At 43.2% G+C, this 23,965-nt stretch overlaps 1 protein-coding gene across 8 annotated transcripts in view; it reads left to right on the top strand.

Annotated features, from left to right (window-relative positions):
- The window catches only part of arhgef10 (Rho guanine nucleotide exchange factor (GEF) 10), a 230,160-nt gene that overhangs the window by 72,301 nt on the left and 133,894 nt on the right, over positions 1-23,965 (top strand). For all 8 annotated transcript variants that reach the window (XM_072251142.1, XM_072251141.1, XM_072251138.1 and 5 more), the window contains exons 3-6: positions 12,205-12,489; positions 21,115-21,399; positions 22,814-22,871; positions 23,273-23,352. In XM_072251142.1, the coding sequence (XP_072107243.1) occupies positions 12,205-12,489; positions 21,115-21,399; positions 22,814-22,871; positions 23,273-23,352 (708 nt within the window). The remainder of the gene's footprint in view (positions 1-12,204; positions 12,490-21,114; positions 21,400-22,813; positions 22,872-23,272; positions 23,353-23,965) is intronic.

The raw sequence follows: 23,965 nt of genomic DNA, 5'->3' as shown, positions 1-23,965 counted from the left end.
ACACCAGTTACGGAAAGTAAAGGTTCACATACTTTTTCCAACAAATACATATAGTATTGTAACATTTTTTTCTCAATAAATAAATGAACCAGTATGTCTTTTTGCACTATTCCTATAATTGTGTTCTCTTTATCTAGTTTTGGGACTTACAAGAAGACCTGATCACATTTTAGGTCATATTTCAGGATTCACAAACTTCCTAGCACTACTGTGTGTGTGTGTGTGTGTGTGTGTGTGTATGTATGTATGTTATAGAAAATAGATGCAGGAGTAGGCCATTCAGCCCTTCGAGCCTGCACCGCCGTTCAGTACGATCATGGCTGATCATCCAACTCAGAACCCTGTACCTGCCTTCTCTCCGTACCCCCCCAATCCCTTTAGCCACAAGGGCCATATCTAACTCCCTCTTTAATATAGCCAATGAACTGGCCTCAACTGTTTCCTGTGGCAGAGAATTCCACAGATTCACCACTCTCTGTGTGAAGAAGTTTTTCCTCATTTCGGTCCTAAAAGGCTTCCCCTTTATCCTCAAACTGTGACCCCTCGTTCTGGACTTCCCCAACATCAGGAACAATCTTCCTGCATCTAGCCTGTCCAATCCCTTTAGAATTTTACACTTTTCAATCAGATCCCCCCTCAATCTTCTAAATTCCAGAGAGTATATATTATATATTGCAATGTCATGTTGCCACATGACAACAAATTTCACGACATAATACCATTGTATAGCCCAAGTCCCTGAGTGCATGTCCTGTAAATTGATATTGCATGACTGTTGTCAGCAAGAACAAGCTGTTCTCAGCAGTCTGCAGACAAATGTTCGCATGCACACACACACACATGCAATCTAGCTTGTCTTCCACCAAGCAACCACTGGAGGGCAGCACCAGTGGGAGGGGCCAGCCCCCATCCCTGCATGGACGCCATGCTACACCTCCTCCGGCATCTCCCTTCTCGGACTGCTGCAACAGGCAAGCCCGTGCCATGAGACCTAGCTACACTTGAGGCCACGCAGCATCCCTGCAGTCAATCTCGCGAATAAACCTGTGAACTGGACTTGCAGTATTTTACATTACCAATCTGCAACAGGGTCTCATGATCGCAGGAAAAACATCCAGGACAGTCGCAAGCTGTTAAACTGCATTCTGCCTTCACGCACCGACTCTGATGCCTCTCTGTAGTTGGCAGCAACATGGTCTGCACCAAGCCCAGCTCCTCCAGCCACTCTGCTATTGAGCAACCCATTGATGGGGTAGACTTCCAATACTAGAAAATCTTAATGTCCAGGAGTGTGTTACAATAGTAAAAAAAGGATGGTTAAAAGAATAAAAGCACCTCTAGTTAGCTCCAAAGAGTCCGTTGCAAATAAGTGTGTAGTCATCTTACCAGAAGAGTTATCAGCTGTCCTCCGATAATCTCACACACCTCTAACAGATTTTTCCCTCAGCTTCTGTTGCTCCAGTGAAATCTGTGTGGATTTGAACATCTGTGAGCTGCCTCTGCTGCACTTGCCTTTGACTTACGATCACAGAGTTGCCAAGGCTGCTAGCGAAGATGTGCTGGCAGTTTGGCACGGAAATTCCAACTTGTCAGGACACCCTAGCCCAATCCTTTCTACCCAATCACCTTAAGGTTTTCAAGGATGATTCTGGGAATGAAAGGGTTATCATATGAGGAACATTTGATACCTCTGGGTCTGTACTTGCTGGAATTTGGAAGGATGAGGGGGGATCCCATTGAAACTTCTTGAATGTTGAAAGGCCTAGATAGAGTAGATGTGGAAAGAATGTTTCCCATGGCGGGAGAGTCTAGAACAAGAGGGCACAACCTCAGGTTAGAGGGGCACTCTTTCAAAACAGAGATGCAGAGAAATTTCTTTAGCCAAAGGGTGATGAATTTGTGGAATTTGTTGCCACATGCAGCTGTGGAGGCCAGGTCGTTGGGTGTATTTAAGGCAGAGATTGATAGGTTTTTGATTGGATATGGCATCAAAAGTTACGGAGAAAAGGCTGGGGTGTGGGGCTGAGGAGGCGAAAAAAGGATCAGCCAAGTTTGAATGGTGGAGCAGAACTCGATGGGCCAAATGGCCTATTATTTCTCCTATATCTTATGGTCTTTCCAATCCTGGTGAGGTACCTTCTGGCCAGGAGTTACAATTACCATCACAGTGACCTGGGCAAGAGTTTGCCACATGCAGCCGAGTTCCCAGGACCTGGTGGCTCCTATACCAGGTAATGTTTGTCTTCCACTGAATGGGGTCTAGATTAGGCACTGGATAACAAAGGACTATGGTCCTCCACCAATCTGCTCCAATCAATCAATGTTACCCTTCTACATCAAGATCCACAAGCAGACCTATAAATCATTGAGCTCATTCCATATTTCACATGCCCCTCTCAGATACTGGTGAAAAAGTTGAGGAAAAGAGAGCATGAAGAACGTAGAACATAGATCAGCAACATGCCCTTTGGCCCATCTTATCTGTGCCAACCATGATGGAAAATTAAACTGAACCCATCTAGCCACGTACAATCTCTGTCCCTCCATTCCCTGCATATTCATGTATCTGCCTCTGTGCTTTTTAAATACCATGACCCTATCTGCCTGTACCATCATCCCTGGCACTGTGTTGTAGTCACACTGAGTATCTGTTCTAAAACAAAGCGACTAGGGTCTAATTTCCTGAGGTCAGCTTTTCCTATGCAGCTATCGGTCACATACAGTGCTCTGTTTTTGGATAAAATTTGACTACAAAATGTGTCAAGGTATTAGCCTTTATGGTGCAGTTACTTGCTGTGTTTTGTTTGTGTGTTTTTGTATGGATGTGTGTTTTGGAGGAAAGATTTCTGGCATAACACTGCTACTCGTGTATATCAGCAATGATATCCATGAGGGAAAGCCTCAGCTGAAATGATTCCTCAAAAAGAGCCAATCTGGATAGAAACAGGCCTTTCGGCCCACCTATTCACTTTAATCCCTTTTGCCCACATTAGGTCTGGAACCATAGCTTCTCTTCTCACCTTGCCATTTCTGAATTCTCCAGAGCTCTTGATACAGTTCAATCCAAACGGGGGAGCTTTGAAATCTGCACAACTGTAAACTAAAGTGTGGATAAAACATCAGTGGATGGACTCACAGAGTGCATCACTGATTACATTAACTTCTGTGTGGACTGCAATGTTCTGACAAGAACTGTCCTTTGTTATTCAAATAACAAGCCATGGGTGACAAAGGACATTAAGGACATCCTGAATGCTAAAAAGAGGGTGTTTAGAGATGGAAATAGGGAGGAGCTGAGGGCAATTCAGAGGGTCCTGAAAGCCAGGATCAGGGAGGCTAAAGACAGGTACAGGAGGAAGCTTGAGTGGAAACTCCAGCAGAACAACATGAGAGAGGTCTGGAGGGGGATGAGGACCATCACTGGGTTTCGGCAAACTAGCAACAGAGGAGCTGAAGGCAATGTGGACAGGGCCAACGAACTTAACCTGTTCTTTAACAGATTTGACATTGTGACCCCTGCCCATCCCCCACATGAGCCATCTGTTGTCAGCCCCCAACCAACACATATTCCACTCTTCCCTCCTACCCCTCTTCACAGTCCCCCACCCTGCTCTCATGACTATACCCCTTCCCCACACGAAACCACCACGGTGGGCTTCACAGTTGAGCAGGTGAGAAGACAGCTGAAACGTCTCAACCCAAGCAAGGCTGCAGGACCAGATGGTGTCAGTACCAGGGTGCTCAAAGCCTGTGCCCCTCAGCTATGTGGAGTACTTCGCCATGTATTCAACCTGAGCCTGAGGCTCCGGAAGGTTCCTGTACTGTGGAAGACGTCCTGCCTCGTCCCTGTGCCGAAGACGCCGCGCCCCAACGGCCTCAATGACTACAGACCGGTGGCATTGACCTTCCACATCATGAAGACCCTGGAGAGATTTGTTCTGGAGCTACTCCGGCCTATGGTCAGGCCAGACTTAGATCCCCTCCACCTCGCCTACCAGCCCTGACTAGGAGTTGAGGATGCCGTCATCTACCTGCTGAACCGTGTCTATGCCCACCTGGACAAGCCAGCGGGCACTGTGAGGGTCATGTTTTTTGACTTCTCCAGTGCGTTCAACACCAATCGCCCTGCTCTGCTGGGGGAGAAACTGACAGCGATGCAGGTGGATGCTTCCCTGGTATCATGGATTCTTGATTACCTGACTGGCAGACCACAGTACGTGTGCTTGCAACACTGTGTGTCCGACAGAGTGATTAGCAGCACTGGGGCTCCACAGGGGACTGTCTTGTCTCCCTTTCTCTTCACCATTTACACCTCGGGCTTCAACTACTGCACAGAGTCTTGTCATCTTCAGAAGTTTGACTCTGCCATAGTTGGATGCATCAGCAAGGGAGATGAAGTTGAGTACAGGGCTACAGTATGAAACTTTCTCACATGGTGTGAGCGGATTTATCTGCAGCTTAATGTGAAAAAGACTAAGGAGCTGGTGGTAGACCTGAGGAGAGCTAAGGTACCGGTGACCCCTGTTTCCATCCAGGGGGTCAGTGTGGACATGGTGGAGGATTACAAATACCTGGGGATACAAATTGACAATAAACTGGACTGGTCTAAGAACACTGAGGCTGTCTACAACAAGGATCAGAGCGGTCTCTATTTCCTGAGGAGACTGAGGTCCTTTAACATCTGCCGGACGATGCTGAGGATGTTCTACGAGTCTGTGGTGGCCAGTGCTATCATGTTTGCTGTTGTGTGCTGGGGCAGCAGGCTGAGGGTAGCAGACACCAACAGAATCAACAAACTCATCCGTAAGGCCAGTGATGTTGTGGGGATGCAACTGGACTCTCTCACGGTGGTGTCTGAAAAGAGGATGCTGTCTAAGTTGCATGCCATCTTGGTCAATGTCTCCCATCCACTACATAATGTACTGGGTGGGCACAGGAGTACATTCAGCCAGAGACTCCTTCCACCGAGATGCAGCACAGAGCATCATAGGAAGTCATTCCTGCCTGTGACCATCAAACTTTACAACTCTTTCCTTGGCGGGTCAGACACCCTGAGCCAATAGGCTGGTCCTGGATTTATTTCATAATTTACTGGTATAATTTACATATTACTATTTAACTATTTATGGTTCTATTACTATTTATTATTTATGGTGCAACTGTAACGAAAACCAATTTCCCCCGGGATCAATAAAGTATGACTATGACTATAATGCCACCTCTTGTCTGTAAAACAAATATCATGTAACTGTTCACTATTGATTAGGAATCTTCTGGTTTGTTTGCATGTTTCTGACTGAAAACCATTCCTTAAACTTGCACAGCCATGACCATTTTAACATGAAAAGCAAAAATAGACTCAAGATTTTATCCATCTGGGGCTGAATAGTTCCTTCTGGAAAGTGACATTGTGAATACAGTGGATTCCAGTTAATTGGTACACATTGGGACCAGTACATTTTCGTCCAATTAAACAGCTGCCCCAATTAGCTGAAGTTACATGGAAATACTTAAAAAGATATAAAAAAGACAAACTATCATTTAACAGAGTAACAAATTATGTATTTAAATAAAATGCAGAACAAATTAGAACACTACCAATACCTCTACAGTGCAACAAAACTGTGTATTGGTTCCGTATAGTTACCCATAGAGAAATTCATTTGCCATGTTCTTTTGATTGGCTGCAAATGAACAAGGTCAGCACAGACTCTTTGTGCAATAATGGACAATCTTCATCCAATGCTTGAGGCAGTTGCATCCTCCAAATCTTTACTCTCATTGTAAATTCAAGGTGAGTGTGGATACCTTAAAGCACTTTGTAATTCTCAACTTGCTGATTATTTCATTTTCACTCCTGGCCATCTCTGGCATCTCCAAGCCTGAATGCTTGAAACAGCACTGAGCAAAATTGTCTTCCTGCTTATTTCTCACCAACTCTTAGTGACAGTGAAAACAAACACATTCAGTCGATGCTATTTAAAACTGATCACTCTTAGCACGGTATAGCGTCTAATGGCCACACAAGTGCACACAACTGACGCTAGTTAGAAACTGCTTTGCAATAGTCTCCTGCCCCAATTAAGCGGCATACTGTCCCAAATAAACAGCTGTCTGTTAACCGATGGCCCAATTAACTCCAATCCACTGTTTTTTAGAATAATTTCCATGACCTTTTACTCCTCGGTTTTGGATTTGTTGGAATTGTGGTTATGCAGGAGTTTCTGGCCCCTTTCATGTCACTGACAGTTCGTGGCTAACATGGACTTGCAGTGGGCAGCGGAAACTAAGTTCCGTGTTCCAATATAAGGAATTAAAAGTAATAAGTTGTGAAACAACAAGTGTTTAAAAATGTGATGTAGTGGACATCAGTAGAGTTGTTCTGGTTATCTGCAGGTGGTATGATAGCTAGGTTATTGGAGAACAAATTGAAGGGCAATGTAACAATTAGAGTAAGGCTTTACAGCAGCAGTGATCACCAAACGGTGTTCAATTCCCACCACTGTCTGTATGTTCTCTCTGTGACTGCACGCGTTTCCCCCTATATGCCAAAGGCGTACGAGTTAGGGTTAGTAAATTGTGGGCATGCTTATTTATTCTGGTGCGGGAAGTATGGTGACTCCAGTGGGCTGTAGCATTACATCTTCTGTGTTGGACATTGACCCAAACAATACATTTCACTGCATGTTTTAACTTGCAGGTGACAAATAAAGCTAATCTTTAAATCCTTAAATCTTTCACTGGGTTCAGACTGATACAGAAATTGATCAAAGGGGGAATGGCCAGTGGAAAGAAAATATCAAACCTAACTGCTCAATATCTCCTGTTCATTTCCGTTCCTCAAAGCAGGTTATCTGTTCGACAGGGTCTGTTGACAAGAGACTAAGAGAGATGCAGGCATAGAATTTATTGACTCTCTTAATTAAATGCAACTATTCCAATTAGTTACTTTAGTTAAGATTAATCCAGTGGTCTTTTCAGGATCTAGGAGTATTGACAAGAAATTAAAATGTGATAGGTGGCAGTACTGTGATCTAACTCAGCAAGCGATGTCTCCACAGCTCACCGTATGCATTGTTGGATAGTTCAGTGCTCATCAGGAAAAGGAAATTGGAATGCAAATTATCTTAAAACAAAATGGAAGCATGGGAAACTATACCTGCACGGGACATGAAAAATTGTTGCTTTATGGTTACAGCGTGAAGCTGCGGACATTAAAAACCCACTTAAGGAAATGAGTATGAAAAAGGGGTCCCCAGGGAAGCAAACATCATACAGTATCTCTGACCCCAGTGCAGTCAGAAGGCTGTGGTCAATAATGGGGAAGTATGCCCAAGGGACAGCAAATGGAAGGTACCTGCTTTAGATTTAGGATAAAAGGAACATCTTCAGTCATTGTGACCTTCAGAAATTGCTTTCCAAATTGACGCATTGATCCAGGAGATATCATTTTAACCAGTGTTGTTCCAATGTGTAAGAATCTTAAAACACAATTACAGCTACAGTTTCTCTGGTTGTTGCCATAAGTTCCTGATCACCATGACCTAACACAATAGGCTGCCTTCTTGGGCACGAAGAGCTATTCAAAATCAATAAGACCATAAGACATAGGAACAGAATTAGGCCATTTGGCCCATCGAGTCTGCTCCATCATTCAGTCATGGCTGATCTTTTTTCCTCCTCCTCAGCCCCACTCCCTTGCCTTCTCCCCGTAACCTTTGATGCTGTGGCCAATCAAGAACCTATCAATCTCTGCCTTAAATACACCCAACAACCTGGCCTCCACAGCTGCCTGTGGTAACAAATTCTAGAAATTCACCACTCTCTGGTTAAAGAAATTTCTCCACATCTCTGTTTTAAATGGACAGCCCTCTATCCTGAGGCTTTGCCCTCTTGTCCTAGACTCACCCACCACCGGAAACATCCTTTCCACATCTACTCTGTCCAGGTCTTTCAACATTTGGAAGGTTTCAATGAGATCTTCCCTCATCCCTATAAATTCTAGTGAGTACAGGCCCAGAGCCATCAAACATTCCTCATATGAGAACCCTTTATCATCCTTGTGAACCTACTCTGAACCCTCTCCAATGTCAGCACATATCTTCTAAGATAATGAGCCCAAAACTGTTCACAACACTCAAGGTGAGGCCTTATAAGGCCTCAGCATCACATCCCTGCTCTTATATTCTAGACCTCTTGAAATGAATGCAAACATTGCACTTGCCTTCCTCACCACTGACTCAATCTGCAAATTAACCTTTAGGGTGTTTGGCACAAGGACTCCCAAGTCCCTTTGCATCATAGATTTTTGGATTTTCTCCCGGTTTGGAAAATAGTCTGCATACTTATTTCTTCTATCAAAGTGCATAGCCATGCATTTTCTAACAATGTATTTCATTTGCCACTTTCTTGCCCATTCTCATAATCTGCCTAAGTCCTTCTGCAGCCTTCTTGTTTCTTCAACACTATTGCCCCTCCACCAATCTTCATATCATCTGCAAACTTGGCAACAAAGCCAACTATTCTATCATCTAAATCATTGATATACAGCATAAGAAGAAGCAGTCCCAACACCGACCCCTGCAGAATACCACTAGTCACTGGTGATCACCACAAAAGGATCCTTTTAGAAACATAGAAAATAGGTGCAGGAGTAGGCCATTCGGCCCTTCGAGCCTGCTCCGCCATTCAGTTTGATCATGGCTGATTATCCAACTCAGAACCCTGTACCAGCCTTCCCTCCATACCCCCTGATCCCTTTAGCCACAAGGGCCATATCTAACTCCCTCTTAAATATAGCCAATGAACTGGCCTCAACTGTTTCCTGTGGCAGAGAATTCCACAGATTCACCACTCTCTGTGTGAAGAAGTTTTTCCTAATCTCGGTCCTAAAAGGCTTCCCCTTTATCCTCAAACTGTGACCCCTCGTTCTGGACTTCCCCAACATCGGGAACAATCTTCCTGCATCTAGCCTGTCCAATCCCTTTAGGATTTTATACGTTTCAATCAGATCCCCCCTCAATCTTCTAAATTCCAACGAGTATAAGACTAGTTCATCCAGTCTTTCATCATATGAAAGTCCTGCCATCCCAGGAATCAATCTGGTGAACCTTCTTTGTACTCCCTCTATGGCAAGGATGTCTTTCCTCAGATTAGGGGACCAAAACTGCACACAATACTCCATGTGTGGTCTCACCAAGGCCTTGTACAACTGCAGTAGTACCTCCCTGCTCCTGTACTCGAATCCTCTTGCTATAAATACCAGCATACCATTCGCCTTTTTCACCGCCTGCTGTACCTGCATGCCCACTTTCGATGACTGGTGTATAATGACACCCAGGTCTTGTTGCACCTCCCCTTTTCCTAATCGGCCACCATTCAGATAATAACCTGTTTTCCTGTTTTTGCCACCAAAGTGGATAACTTCACATTTATCCACATTAAATTGCATCTGCCATGAATTTGCCCACTCACCTAACCTATTCAAGTCACCCTGCATCCTCTTAGCATCCTCCTCACAGCTAACACTGTCGCCCAGCTTCTTGTCATCCTCAAACTTGGAGATGCTGCATTTAATTCCCTCATCCAAGAGATCTTTATCCTTGAGGCCTCAATTGCAAGAACATATTTTTTGTCTTGTATATTACATCAACTACAAATTAAAGTGGTTATTTTAAGATGGATGAATTGTACTGAGCTGTAAGGTTCTACGCACGTATTTAATATTCTCTGGTCTCATACGATCATTAAAATTCTTAGATTGACTTAATGTATTTCTTGTAGAACATAGAACAGTAAAGTACAGTACAGGCCCTTTGATCCATGTTGTGCTGACCGCATAACCTACTCCAAGCTCAAACTGATCTTTCCTCCCCACATAGCCGTCCATTTTCCTTTCATCCATCTGCCTATCTAATAGTCTCAAGTTCAAGTTCAATTGTCATTCAACCATACACAGGTAAACAACAAAATGAAATGCAAACACGAGGAACTCTGCAGATGCTGGAAATTCAAGCAACACACATCAAAGTTGCTGGTGAACGCAGCAGGCCAGGCAGCATCTCTAGGAAGAGGTACAGTCGACGTTTCAGGCCGAGACCCTTCCTTAGTCCTGACGAAGGGTCTCGGCCTGAACCGTTGACTGTACCTCTTCCTAGAGATACTGCCTGGCCTGCTGCGTTCACCAGCAACTTTGATGTCTGTTGCTGTAACAAAATGAAATATTATTCTTCTGGAGCCAAGGTGCAAAACGGAGTACATACAGTCACACAGAGTACATATACAGTGGTTACTATCCAGCACCTACAGTTCTAAAATAATGTTAGCACTAGTCCCTGAGCGTCTTGGCCTGAAGATTGATGATGTATTGGATGTTGTCCTGGAGCCACATTCCTGCGAGAACAAGCATGCAGCAGTTCCTCATCTTGCACTGGGTCAGCCGCAGACCAAGGCAATCCAGCTTGTCTTCGAGGGAGTGAACACTGACAAGCAGAACCGATGGGACAGGCGGCCTGCAGAGGCCAGCCCCCACCCCAGCACACCCATCACACCTCTGTTCCCTTCCAACCTGCCTCCTGTGCCTTATCCCCAGCGCAGCTGACCCTAATGTATTAAATGTTCTCTTAAATATCCTTAATTTATCTGCCTCTACCAGCACCCCTGGCAGTGGCAGTGTGTTCCATGCACCCACTGCTGTGCAAAAAAAACCTGCCTCTGATATCCTTTCCAAATTATGCCCCTCATATTAGTCACCGCTTGCCTGATAATTCTGGGGCACTCTAATTCTGATCCTTAATCCTCAGGCCTGGTCTACAATCCTGGGCTGCTGTCCTGTGGGCAAAAAGATGTCATTTTACTCAAATATTCAGATTAGATCTTTGTCCTTCCCAAAATCATGTTTTGATGGGCATCAGATATTTAGGGGAATTTTTAGCCCAGTTAATCCACCCAAGAGCAACCTTGGGGTCCATACCCATAGATTCCTCAAAGTTACTGCGCAAGGTGATAGGGTTGTTAAGAAGGTGTATGGTGTGTTGGCCTTCATTACCTGGGGGATTGAATTCAAGAGCCATGAGATACTGTTGCAGTTCTGTAAAACCCTGATTAAACCATATTTGGAATATTGTGTTCTGGTCTCGTCACCACATTATAGGAAGGATGTGCAAGCTTTAGAAAAGGTGCAGAGAAGACTTACCAGGATGCTGCCTAGATTAGAAAACATGTCTTCTGAAGATAAGGTGAATGATAAAGGGCTTTTCTCTTTAGAGCATAGGAGGACGAGAGGTGATTTGATAGAGTTGAACATGATAGTAAGAGGCAAGAGAAGATCTGCAGATGCTGGAAATCCAAACAACACAAACAAAATGCCTGAGGGACTCAGCTGGCCAGGCAGCATCTAAGGAAAAGAGTAAATAGTTGACATTTCCGGCCCGGTCTTGGCCAGAAACATCGACTGTACTCTTTTTCATAAATGCTGCTCGGCCTACTGAGTTTCTTCAGCATTTTGTGTGTGTCACTAAGATAATAAGAGGCCTGGATTGAGTGGACAACCAGAGACTTTTTCCAAGGGTAGAAATGGCTAATATGAGGGGGCATAATTCTAAGACGGTTGGAGGTAAATTTTTTACACAGAGCAGTGAGTGTATGGAACACACTACCGGGGTGGTGGCAGAGGCAGATACAGAAATTTAAGAAACTCTTTGGTAACCACGTGGATGATAGAAAAATGGAGGGCTGTGTGAGACCAAACGGTTAGATTGATGTTACCATAGTATAAAAGGTTGGCACAGCACCAACAAAAGCAAAAAACAACGAAGGTTGGACATGCCCTCTTCTTATTGCTACCATCGAGGAAATGGGACAAGAGCCTGAAGACACACACTCAATGCTGTATGAGCAGCTTCTTCCCCTCCACCATCAGATTTCGGAATGGACGATGAACCCATGAATACAACCTCAGTATTTTTTCCTCTTTTTGCCCTATTTATTTCATTTAATTCTCTTTTGTATACCATTATTATGTATTGCATTGTACTGCTGCCACAAAACAATGAATTTCACAACGTATGCCGGTGATATTAAACCTGATTCTGAGTTTGATTCTGGATGTTGTGGGCCAAAGGGTCTGTACTATTCTGTAAAGTTCTATGTTCATACGTAAATGGTTAGCCTTTAACCTAGTGTATTATTTGCTTTTCTCTTCAGTCCTGGAAAATGAACTTCCATACACTGATGATGATGATCAAGAAGAGGGAAAAGCCTTTGATTTTGACAGCGATGAGATTCCAGAAGCAGACAGCGAGCCTGTCTCAGAATTTATACCCACAGTCCTAAATGCCCAAGGTCAGGGCAGGGTCCCAGACTGCACAGCAGAAGAAGTGGCTGTTGAGGCTTCACCTGAGAACAGTGGGTGCTATGAAATATCAGAAACCAACAACTTAAACCCACGTGCAGATGATGCAGCCCAAAACACAGAGGCAAACGCAGAAGGTATTTGTAACAGAAAGAATCAAGATTGGTTGTTATTACTCGCCAGTACCCAGACATCCCACCCTGCAAAAACTCATTTCAGGGAGGTAGCACCATCAATTTGCGGGAGACTTCCGGGAGAGTTGGGATGTCTGCAATAGAGTAGCTCCTTAGCAGCCAGCCAGCTAGTTTAAATAACGTTAGCTATGCTAATGAATGAATGACACCTGTTAAACTCACCTCAACATGTCTTTTGCAGTCTTAATCCACCATAGGCAATAGAAAAGTCACTGTTGCAAACAGTGCAGCGAGCAACACTGTCATTACTTTTGACCCCTATTAGGCAGGGGTACACATTGGTGTAGTCTGGAGTGACGTACGTTTTATATTTTTTTGGAACACTCTGCCACTCTGATTTTTATTGGAACTCTCTCGCTCTTGCTCTCACACTCTCTCACTCGTGGTCGCTCTCACTCGCGCTCGCTCTCTCGCGCTTGCTTTCTCGCTCTTGCTCTCACTCTCTCGCGCTTGCTTTCTCGCTCTCTTGTGATTGCTTTCTCACTCTTGCTCTCGCTCTGTCTCTCGCACTTGCTTTCTCACTCTTGCTCTCGCTCTCTCTCTCGCACTTGCTTTCTCGCTCTTGCTCTCGCTCTCTCTCACACTTGTTTTCTCGCTCTTGCTCTCGCGCTCTCTCGCGCTTGCTTTCTCGCTCTTGCTATCACTTTCTCTTGCACTTACTTTCTCGCTCTTGTTCTTTCTCTCGCGCGTGCTCTCTCTCTCTCGTGGTCGCTCTCACTCTCGCTCACTCTCTCGCGCTTGCTTTCTTGCTCTTGCGTTCGCTCTCCCGCTCTCTCTCTCGTGCGCTCTCTCACGCTTGCTGTCAAAAAAAAATCAATTTCCGGGACATTGTATATAATTTGCGGGCATCAGGGAGCCACTATTAATTTGCGGGAGACTCCCGGACTTCCGGGAGAGGTGGGATGTCTGCAGTACCTGTACACGAGTGTAAAGAGCAACAAAATGATCATTACTCCATCCTCCTTTATATGATTCTAACTGTGACCGTCATCCTGAAATGTGCTGCTGTTGTATAAAACTCCTGCTGAATCTATAGGACACAGGAGCAGAATTAAGCCATTCAGCCCATCGAGTCTGTCATGGCTGATTTAATATCCCGCTCAACCCCATTCTCCTTCTTACTGCTCGTAATCTTTGATGCCTTTACTAATCTAGAATCTATCAATTTCTGCTTTAAGTATACCCAATGACTTGGCCTCCATAGCCATCTGTGGCAATTAATTCCATAGATTCACCACCCACTGTCTAAAGAAATTCCTCTTCATCTCTGTTCTGAATGGACGTCCTTGTATTCTGTGGCAGTACCCTTTGGTCCTAGACTCCTCCACGATGGGAAACCTTCTCTTCACATCCACTCTATCTAGGCTTTTCATCTAATCCCAACATGGATCTAAGACAAGCCAGCAGGGGGACATTAAGCTTGGACTGAGTGAGTGCAGATTCATCTCGATGACATATGGGCTTCAGGTGCTGAACCAGGTCAAATTACCTAGCAATTTGGAGACACGGGAGGCAGCAGATGCTAGAATCTGGAGCAACAGTCAGTCTGCTGGAGGAACTCAGTGGGTCAAGCAGCATCTGAGAGGGAACATTTTTACTTAAAACCCTGCATCAGCACAGAGCTTGGAAAGGGAGATGGACAGTATAAAGAATATAGTAAGATATGTATAAAGTGGAAAGTATGACATACACAGGATGGTGTAACAGTAGTGTAATAGTTAGTATAACACTTTACAATGCTAGTGATCTTCAATCAGGGTTCAATTTCCATCACTGCCTGTAAAGAGTTTGTACATTCTCCTTGTGATTGTGTAGGTTTCCTTCAAGTGCTCCAGTTTCCTCCCAAATTCCAAAGGATTACAGGTTAGGTTTAGTAAATTGTGGAATTGCTATATTAGACCATAAGACATAGGAGCAGAATAAGGCCATTTAGCCCATTGAGTCTGCTCTGCCATTCCACCATGGCTGAATTATTATCCTTCTCAACCCCATTACCCTTTCTTCTTCCTATAACTCTTGGTGCTCCTATTCTGAGTCTATGCCCACTGGTTCTAAACTCACCAACAAAAGGAATCGTTCTCTCCACATCCACTCTGTCGAACCCTTTCAATATTCAATAGGTTTCAATAACTTCTTCCGCACCTCGCCCCGAATCATTCTAATTCTGTTCTTGTTGGCACCAGCAGCATGGCTACACTCGCAGGCTGCCCTCAGCACATGCTCGGGCTGTGCCGGTTATTGACGGAAACAATGCATTTCACTGTGTGTTTCAAAGTTTCGATGTACGTGTGATAAATAAAGCTAACCTTTAGCCCAATCTAATCTAGAACGATGAGGGCAGGTGTTATCTCCTTGAGCATAGACGATCAAGCGGTGATGAAATGGGTGTTGGGTGTTAGGTGAAAAGGTGTACATTGAGATAAACAGTTTCCTCTTGGGAATGGGCTTCCGATGTGAGGAGATATGAGCGAGATCAGAGAACATTCCTTCACACAGAGCTTGCCCAGATTCAGCTGAGCCTTGGCCGGGTGGACTTGTCATTGTATGGTCCATTGTGGGGACTGCGATTCAGATCCAGTCTGATCCGGCTTAGTATGGAGTTATTCCTCTGTTCCACAAGTGCTGTGTGTAGATTGCTGGTTGCCATAACCTCCCATGGGCGCCTCGAGCATAGCCGTTAGCATGACGCTGTTACAGCTCGAGGCGTTCTGTTGTTCAGAGTTCAATTCGGGTGCCTTTCTGTAAAGAGTCGCTGTACATCCTCCATGTGCAATATGCATGTTTACTCCAGGTCCTCTGGTTTCCTCCTGCAGTCCAAGGATGTACAGGGTAGGTTAATTAGTCTTTGTAAATTGTAGTGTGATTGCCTTGCCTTGCGCCCTTAACTCTGGGTGGAGTCGTTAGGGTGCCGTCATATCAAGCTATGCACCAGTCTGTTCCATCTGTTACAATTGTGTGCCAGAGCCTGGGTCACCGCAAATCTTTTTCCTGTCCATTCTTTAATGTTGTCTGTCCATCTTTTCCTCTGTTTACCTCTCCTTTTCCCCTCCACAGTTCCTTGTAGAACGGTCTTTGCAAGGCCACTGGATCTTGTTACGTGGCCGTACCACCTCAGCTTTCTTTTCTTCCCCGTTGCAAGAAGGTCTTCATGGGGGCCAGTGTGGTGCCGGATGGTCTTGCGGACCTGCTCGTTTGTGATGTGGTCCAAGTATGTGATGCCCAAGATGTTGCGATAGGATCTTATTATCAATGCCTGTATCTTCCTCTGTAGCTCTGCTGTGAGGGTCCATGTCTCACATGCGTACAGGAAGATGGAGAATACCAACGCACGCAGGAGTCTGATCGTGTACTTCATGGTGATGTTGCTGTCCCTCCATATTGTCTTGAGTTTGGATAGTGCAGTCATTGTAGTGTGATTAGGTTAGGGTTGATCGGATTTGTCAGGGTTGCTGGAATGGTGTGGCTCGGAGGACTAGAAAGGCCTAGTCCGCGCTATATCGTTAAATAAATAAAGATCTCAACGAGATTTCAGCAGCCATGCTTCCTCCAATCTCCCTGCTGCACTGTAGGGGGAGCTGGGAAATGGGTCCACGAGGTAGGCCATAAGATATAGCAGCAGAATTAGGCCATTCAGCCTGTCATGGCTGTCCACTGTTAAATCAAGCCTAGTTTATTTTCATTCTTAGCCCCGGTCTCCTGCCTTCTCCACAAAACCTTTGATGCCCTTGGTAATCAAGAACCTATCAACCACTGTTTTAAATATACCCAATGGCTTGGCTGCCACAGTTGTATGTGGCAATGAATTCTACAGACACACCACCCTCTGGCTAAAGAAGTCGCTCTTCTTTAGTGTTCTACAGCAGCGGTCCCCAACCACCAGGCCGCAAAGCATGTGCTACCGGGCTGCAAGGAAACGATATGAGTCAGCTGCACCTTTCCTCATTCCCTGTCACGTACTGTTGAACTTGAACATAGGGTTGCCAACTGTCCCGTATTGGCCGGGATATCCCATATATTGGGCTAAATTGGTTTGTCACATACGGGACCGCCCTTGTCCCGTATTTCCCCCGCTAAGGTAGAGCGTTCCTATGAAAACTTTCGTTCCAAAATGGCGTAAAGCGAAGAAGCAATTACCATTAATTTATATGGGAAAATTTTTTGAGCGTTCCCAGACCCAAAAAATAACCTACCAAATCATACCAAATGACACATATAACCGAAAATAACACTAACCTATAGTAAAAGCAGGAATGATATGATAAATACACAGCCTATATAATGTAGAAATAATGTATGTACAGTATAGTCTGGAAGGTAAAGACAAAACCGGTTTGTGGAAAAAAAAATCGGCACGTATGTGCATGCGCACGTCACGCATGCGCACACAGGTGCCCACGCAAGGCTTCATGGTCATGGTAGTCTTTTTGGGGTAAAGTGTCCTGGGATTTGACTGCTACTTTTGTCCCTTATTTGGAAGTGAGAAAGTTGGCAACCCTAACTGTAAAAGACATGTTGAGATGAGTTTTAACCCTACTTGAACACCCCACTGGTCAGCTGGTCCACAAGAATATTGTCAGTATTAAACCGGTCTGCGGTGCAAGAAAGGTTGGGGACCCCTGTTCTACAGGGATGTTCTGTGATTTGGAGGCTGTGCTCTCTGTTCCTCAACTATCTCACTATTGGAAACATCCATTCTATTTAGGCCTTTCAGTATTTGATAGGTTTCAATAAGATCCCCCTTCATTCTTCTAAATTCCAGTGGGTACAGGCCTATGTTAATTTTTATGAGCCTTCTCTGAACCCTCTCCAATGCCAACACATCTTTTCTAAGATAAAGGGCCCAAAATTGTTCACAATACTCTACAAGTGTGGTCTGACCAATGCCTTATAAAGCCTGAGCATCACATCCTTACTCTTATATTCTAATCATCTTGAAATGAATGCTAACATTGCATTTGCTTTCGTTACCACCAACTCAGCCTGCAAGTTGACCTTTAGAGAATCCTGCATGAGGACTCCCTTTGCACCTCTTATAGCTGAAATTTCTTCCTGTTTAGAAATTAGTCTACACCTTTAATCCTACCAATGCACATGACTTTCCTACACTTCCCTACACTATATTCCATGTGCAACTACTTTTCCAATTCTCCCAATCTGTCTAAGTCCTTCTGCAGACGCTGTTCCCTCAACACTACCTGCCCCTCCACCTATCTTTGTATCGTCTGCAAACCTGACCAAAAATCAATAATGTGAAAAGATGAGCTCCCAATACCGACCCCTGCAGAGTGCCACTAGTCACAGTCAGCCAACCAGAAAAAGCTCCCTTTATTCTCATTCTTTTCCTCCTGCCAGTTTTCTATCCATGCTGGTATCTTTCCTCTAATACCAACTGACTCTTGTAAAGTCCTTCTGAAAATCCTTTGTCTTTTTTAATCTTTTTATTAATTTTCAGGTTCATAAACATAGTAACAATAGTAATACAAAGAGATTGGAATTACAGTGTTGGTAATAGACATATGCAAGTAAAACTACAGATATTACAAGTATAACAGACCTTCCAAACTCTCGATATAGTTAATCATGATAAAAGGAAAAATAAAAAAAATCACAAGAAAAAAAACCCCGAAGTAACAGAAAACTAAGGGAAAAAAATTAAACTAAACTAAACCAAAAACTGATCTAAACAAAACAAAACAAGGCTGGGCTAATATATTACATCAAATGCAATCACTAATGTCGTCAACTCCGCTCCTGTATCCATATATTCTAGGTTAATAAAAAGGATTCGGAAAAGGTCAGGCTACATCATATGAAAGTGTTGAATAAATGGCTTCCAAGTCTCTTCAAATATAACCGAAGGATCAAAAATGACACTTCTAATTTTTTCTAAATTTAAACATGATATAGTTTGGGAAAACCATTGGAATGTAGTAGGGGGATTGGTCTCTTTCCAATTCAATAAAATGGATCTTCTAGCCATTAATGTGACAAATGCAATCATCTGACGAGCTGAAGAGGATAAGGAGCTATGTTCCATCATTGGTAAAGCAAAAATTGCCATAATAGGGTGAGGTTATAAATCAATGCGCAAAACTGTTGAAATAATATCAAAAATTTTTCCAGAAGAGGGCAAGACCAGAACATATGAGTCAAAGAAGCTACCTCAGAGTGACATCTGTCACAAACAGGATTTATATGGAAGTAAAAACGAGCTGGTTTATCTTTAGACATGTGAGCCCTATGTACCACCTTAAATTGTATCAACATATGTTTAGCACATATAGAGGAAAAGCTAACTAATTGAAAAATTTTCTCCCATTTCTCTTGGTAAGTGAAGTTGAAATTCCCTTTCCCATTCATTTTTAATTTTATCAGATATACCTGTCTATATTTTCATAATTATATCATAAATAGTTGTTATTGAACCCTTCTGATAAGGATTTAAACCTAAAATTTTTTTCCGTGATATCAGTTGAGTATGAAGTTGGAAAGGTAGGTAGCGTAGTATTTAAAAAGTTTCTTATTTGTAAGTATCTAAAAAAAAAAAATGGGATCTGGGCAAATTATATTTATTGGACAACTGTTCAAAAGACATGAAATAGTTATCCAAGAATAAATCACAAAAACATATTATACCCTTTATTTTCCTTATCAAAAAGGCTTGATCCATAACAGAGGGTTGGAAAAAAATTAGGTATTACAGAGCTTGATAAAATAAACTTGTTCAAACCAAAAAATTTACAAAATTGAAACCATATTCGTAATGTATGTTTAGCTATTGGATTAACCATTAGTTTATTCAATTTAGAGAGAACAAAGGGAAGCGAAGTTCCTAAAATAGAAACCATTGAAAACCCTTGTAACAGAGTAAGATTCAAGGTTTACTCATTGTGGACTTGGGATTACATCCCAGTCTTATGTCCAAAATATTAAATATCAAATATTAATTGCCCAGTAATAAAATCTTAAATTCGGCAATGCCAAACCACCATCTTTTTTGAACTTCTGTAAGTATTTTTTACTTAATCTGGGATTTTTATTCTGCCATATATAAGAGGAAACTTTAGAATCAACAGTATCAAAACAGGATTTAAGAATAAAAATTTCTACCGCTTGAAATAGATATAAAAATTTAGGTAGAATAATCATTTTAATAGCATTGATTCGGCCGATCAATGATAAAGACAATGGGAACCATTTAGTAAACAATTGTTTAACCTGATTAATTAACTGTAAAAAATTGAGCTTAAATAAGTCCTTATGCTTCTTAGTAATTTTAACACCCAGATAAGTAAAATAGTCAGTAATCAATCTGAATGTGAATGTCTATAAATAGGAACCTGCATATTTAATGGGAAGAGTTCTGAAAATCCTTTGTCTATCCTATCTTTTATTTTCTCTAAGAATTCCAACAGTTTTGTCAGGCAATATTTCCCTATAAGGGAACCATGTTGACTTCAGTACATTTTATCGTGTGCCTCCAAATACCCCCAAGGTGGCTGGTTCTTCACTTGTGAAGATCAGGAGGGAAGAAGAGTCCTCAGGAGCAGTGGCACGATTGCTTTCTCACCTGTGTGGCATAGATTTAAAGTGAGGATCAGTGCACGCAAACCGATTCCACTCTTTAGACTGGACATTCCACAGCGGCTTAGCAAGCTGCAATGACTGCAGTGACCACAAGGCTGTAGGTTGAGTATCGGAGTTTTCCTTCTCCTAGACAGACTATCTGGCGAGGCTAACAAGTCCCATCTATTTGGATTTGGAATTCGAGTTGAACTTCTCCTGGACTGGCAGCCAACCAAGGCTGAGGAGCCCAGCCTGGCCGCCCAGTCATACCACTGTACTCTCCGTTGTGCCATGATATGGCAAACTCAGGAAAAACAGAGACGCCACGTGAAGACGTTGCTATGGGCACAGTAGTGTAGAAAGGTCAAAAGGAGTGACCTTCTGCATAGCAAGCCAAACAGTGGTCCTGCGGTGATTACTACACCTGGGAAAGAGAGACTATAGAAGATACTTCACCTTCCTTACGGGAGCAGGATGTCCTGCTCAGGACTCAGCCATCACCTGATACCTCATCCTTAATAATAGACTCTAACATCTTCTCAACCACTGAAATCAGCCTTCTGAGGACAGCTTCTTACCCATTGCTGTCAGACTCCTGAACCTCTCTGACACCAACTTCCCGTTGGTATTGCTATGTTCTCTGGCTGGTAATTCATCCCTCTCTCACGCATTTCTGTGTGCACTACTCAGATTGCACTGGAGTCTCTGCACTGTTGTGCTGTTTCCTGTCCTTCCCTGTATTTATTAACACCGTGTACATTGTTTACTCTGTGAGCTTCACATGAACAAGGAGTGGTCTACACACAAGAGATTCTGCAGATGCTGGAAATCCAGAGCAGTGCACAGAAAACGCTGGGGCATCTCAGCATGTTGGGCAGCATCTATAATGAGAAATAAAAAGCCGATGTTTTGTGCTGAGAATGGTGTGTCTGACAATATTCTATTGCTGTATCTTTATTAATCATGCCCGTATATTTAAAGAAATATGATTGCCTTTTGTAGAGAGCGACACGGCTGCCAGACTGACAAATGCAGCGGAACAGACACTTACAAAAGTGAATCCATATTCAGTGATCGACATCACTCCACTCCAAGAAGAAGAGCAAGTCACATTGTCAGGAGCTGAGCAAGGACCCCAGGATGAGAAGGCGATGGGCCACGTGCAGTCCCCTGGATATAGTGTACCGGTTCCCTGCGGGTACGCTGTCCCATCCAACGTACCAGTCCTCGTACCTACGTACTCTGCACCCGTCACTTTGATACGAAATGTTTCTGTTGATGAGGAAGGTAAGGGGTCTTTCTTGTGAACAGAATAATTGCTTGTTTCTCATTATTTTCTTGTATGTAATGACATGAGATATTTAAGAATGGTGGAGAATTAACTAAGCATGTTGATTTGTTCTATGTTTTACCACTTCAACCCTTGAGGTTTTATTCAAACTTATATCAGTTTTCACATTTATTACAATAGACTCACATACCCCGGGTAGAAACATAAGATAACAAACACTTAAATGAGCATAAATTAAATGTGACTTAAAAATATATGTGATTACACCAGTGTGAGTTGAAAAAGGGAAAGGGATATAGTCGGTTGTAGTGTTAGTCGAAGATCAAAGTAAATGCATTATCAAATAAATGCAGAATATACTATGCTGAGATTCATTTTCTTGTAAGCATTTATAGGCAAATAAAGAAATACAATAGAATTTATGAAACACTGTACATAAGCGAAGACTGATAAAAAACTAAAGTGAAAAATAAACAATAATACTGAGAACATGAATTGTAGAGTCGTTGCGAGTGAGTCTGTCAGGTTTTTCAGGTTGGTTGAAGAATGTGATGACGATGAGGACGAAGCTGTTGTTGAATTGAGGTGCGGGTTTCCAGGCTGCTGAGCTGTGGCTGTGTATGAACAAGCTCGGAGTTTGCAAAGGAACTTGAAAGGGTGGAATTGAAATGAAATTCCGAGAGTAAGATTGAAAAGGGCTTTCACAACCCAGATCACAAGAGGGGAGGCCAATCTTCAATGCGACTTCTCCATTGGAGAGGCACGATAGCATTGCAGTTAGCATGACACTATTACAGTGCTAGCATCTCGGGTTAATTCCTGCCACGGTCTGTAAGGTATTTGTATTTTCTCTCTGAGACTGCATGAGTTTCCTCCGGGTGTTCCCCTTCCCTCCCACATTCCAAAGACATGGATTTGTAGGGTCAGTAGTCACATGGGTGTAATTGCGTGGTCCTGGCTTGTTGGGCCAGAAGGGCATGTTACCATGCTGTATCACTAAATAAATAAAAGCACTTGCTCAGGATTCTGTCTACATATTATTTTCATGTGACCTTGCATGAATCTCCTCTGTTTAAGGTGAGGGGTGAAAGATTTCAGGGGACCTCAGCTGCTTCTTCACTCAGAGTGGTGGGTATATGGAACGAGCAACCAGAGGAAGTGGCTGAGGCAGGTACTTGTACAACTTGTACAGGTACATGGGTAGGAAATGTTTATAGATAAGAGGTAAATGGAACATTAAACACATGAGATTCTGCAGATGCTGGAAATTCTGGAGGAACTTGGCAAGTCAGGCAACATCAATGAAGGAGAATAAACAATCAAATAGGGCCTGTTTCTGTGCTGTACAACTTTGTGACCCTAAGGGGAGTTTTTTTTAAATTGATTTTATAATTTCTGGTGTTTTCACAGGATTGCAAAGTGATGAATGTCAATACAGTCCCACTCCATCAAGTAGCCAACAGGCTGGGTAAGTTCTTCTGTATTACATCCACTCCCGTCAGTTTATCTCTTCTGAATTTTCACATGGGGGGTGGTGGGGGGCTTGGCATTCAATGTTTAAACTCTAGTCTGGCTGTTGTTTCTCCATCGTTTTCAGGGTATGGGTTTTTGCGGTACTCTGCTAACTCAGATCCAATTGTGGCAAATTCTCACTGCTAATTAAAGACTGACTCGCTTTGTGTTTGAGTTTAATGGCTGTTTACACTGGAGAATGGAGCCACTGGTTTGTCACTGCAACAGTTTAGCTCCTGCACAGATTTGTTCAATGATTTTGTTAATTCTTTACCCTCATTCCCCAAGAACGACAGACATTTATTTGTGAATGATGGCATTACACTCTTCAGTCCCTTTTATTCTGTGTCATTGTAGTGAAGATTACCTGGCCTTTGAAACAGCCAACGTCTTCAGCAAATGGGCTTCAGACCCTGCTAACACAGCGTGGTTGGACGGTACGTATCAATGATATAAAGATTGCTGTTAAACATAAGGAACTGTAATTCTACAACATGTGGATTTCAGTTTGGTGGCATTGAGCAGGGTGGATAGGTAGGGAAGTCTCAGTCACTGGACAACTCCGAGTGAACACTGGTTAACTCACATACAGATGCATCTCCTGTGCTGGGCATTCGGACCCACATGACCACCAGCCTGGTGAATTCCTGCTGCACTCCCTCAAAAGAGAGTACATCCCCTTTAGGACTTCCTCATTATTTGTCACTTCAGAAATGCTAATAAGATTGTCAGGGATGCCATAAGAGTATAGGAGCAGAAGTAGGACATACAGCCTGTCGATTCTGCTCTGCCATTCCGTAATGGCTGATTTAACCCTCTCAACCCCATTCCCCTGCTTTCTCCCTGTAACCTTTGATGCCCTTACTAATCAAGAACCTATCAATCTTCACTTTAAATATACCCAATGACTTGGCCACCTGTGGCAGTGAATTCCACACATTCACCATCCTCTGACTAAAGAAGTTCTTCCTCATCTCTGTTCTAAGGGGATGTCATTTTATTCTGAGATTCTGCCCTCTGGTCCAAGACTTCCCCAGTATAGGAAACATC

The sequence above is a fragment of the Mobula birostris genome, chromosome 2 (genome assembly GCF_030028105.1).
Source record: "Mobula birostris isolate sMobBir1 chromosome 2, sMobBir1.hap1, whole genome shotgun sequence".
Classification (NCBI taxonomy): Eukaryota; Metazoa; Chordata; class Chondrichthyes; order Myliobatiformes; family Myliobatidae; genus Mobula; species Mobula birostris.
This window is presented reverse-complemented; position numbering and strand designations above follow the sequence as displayed.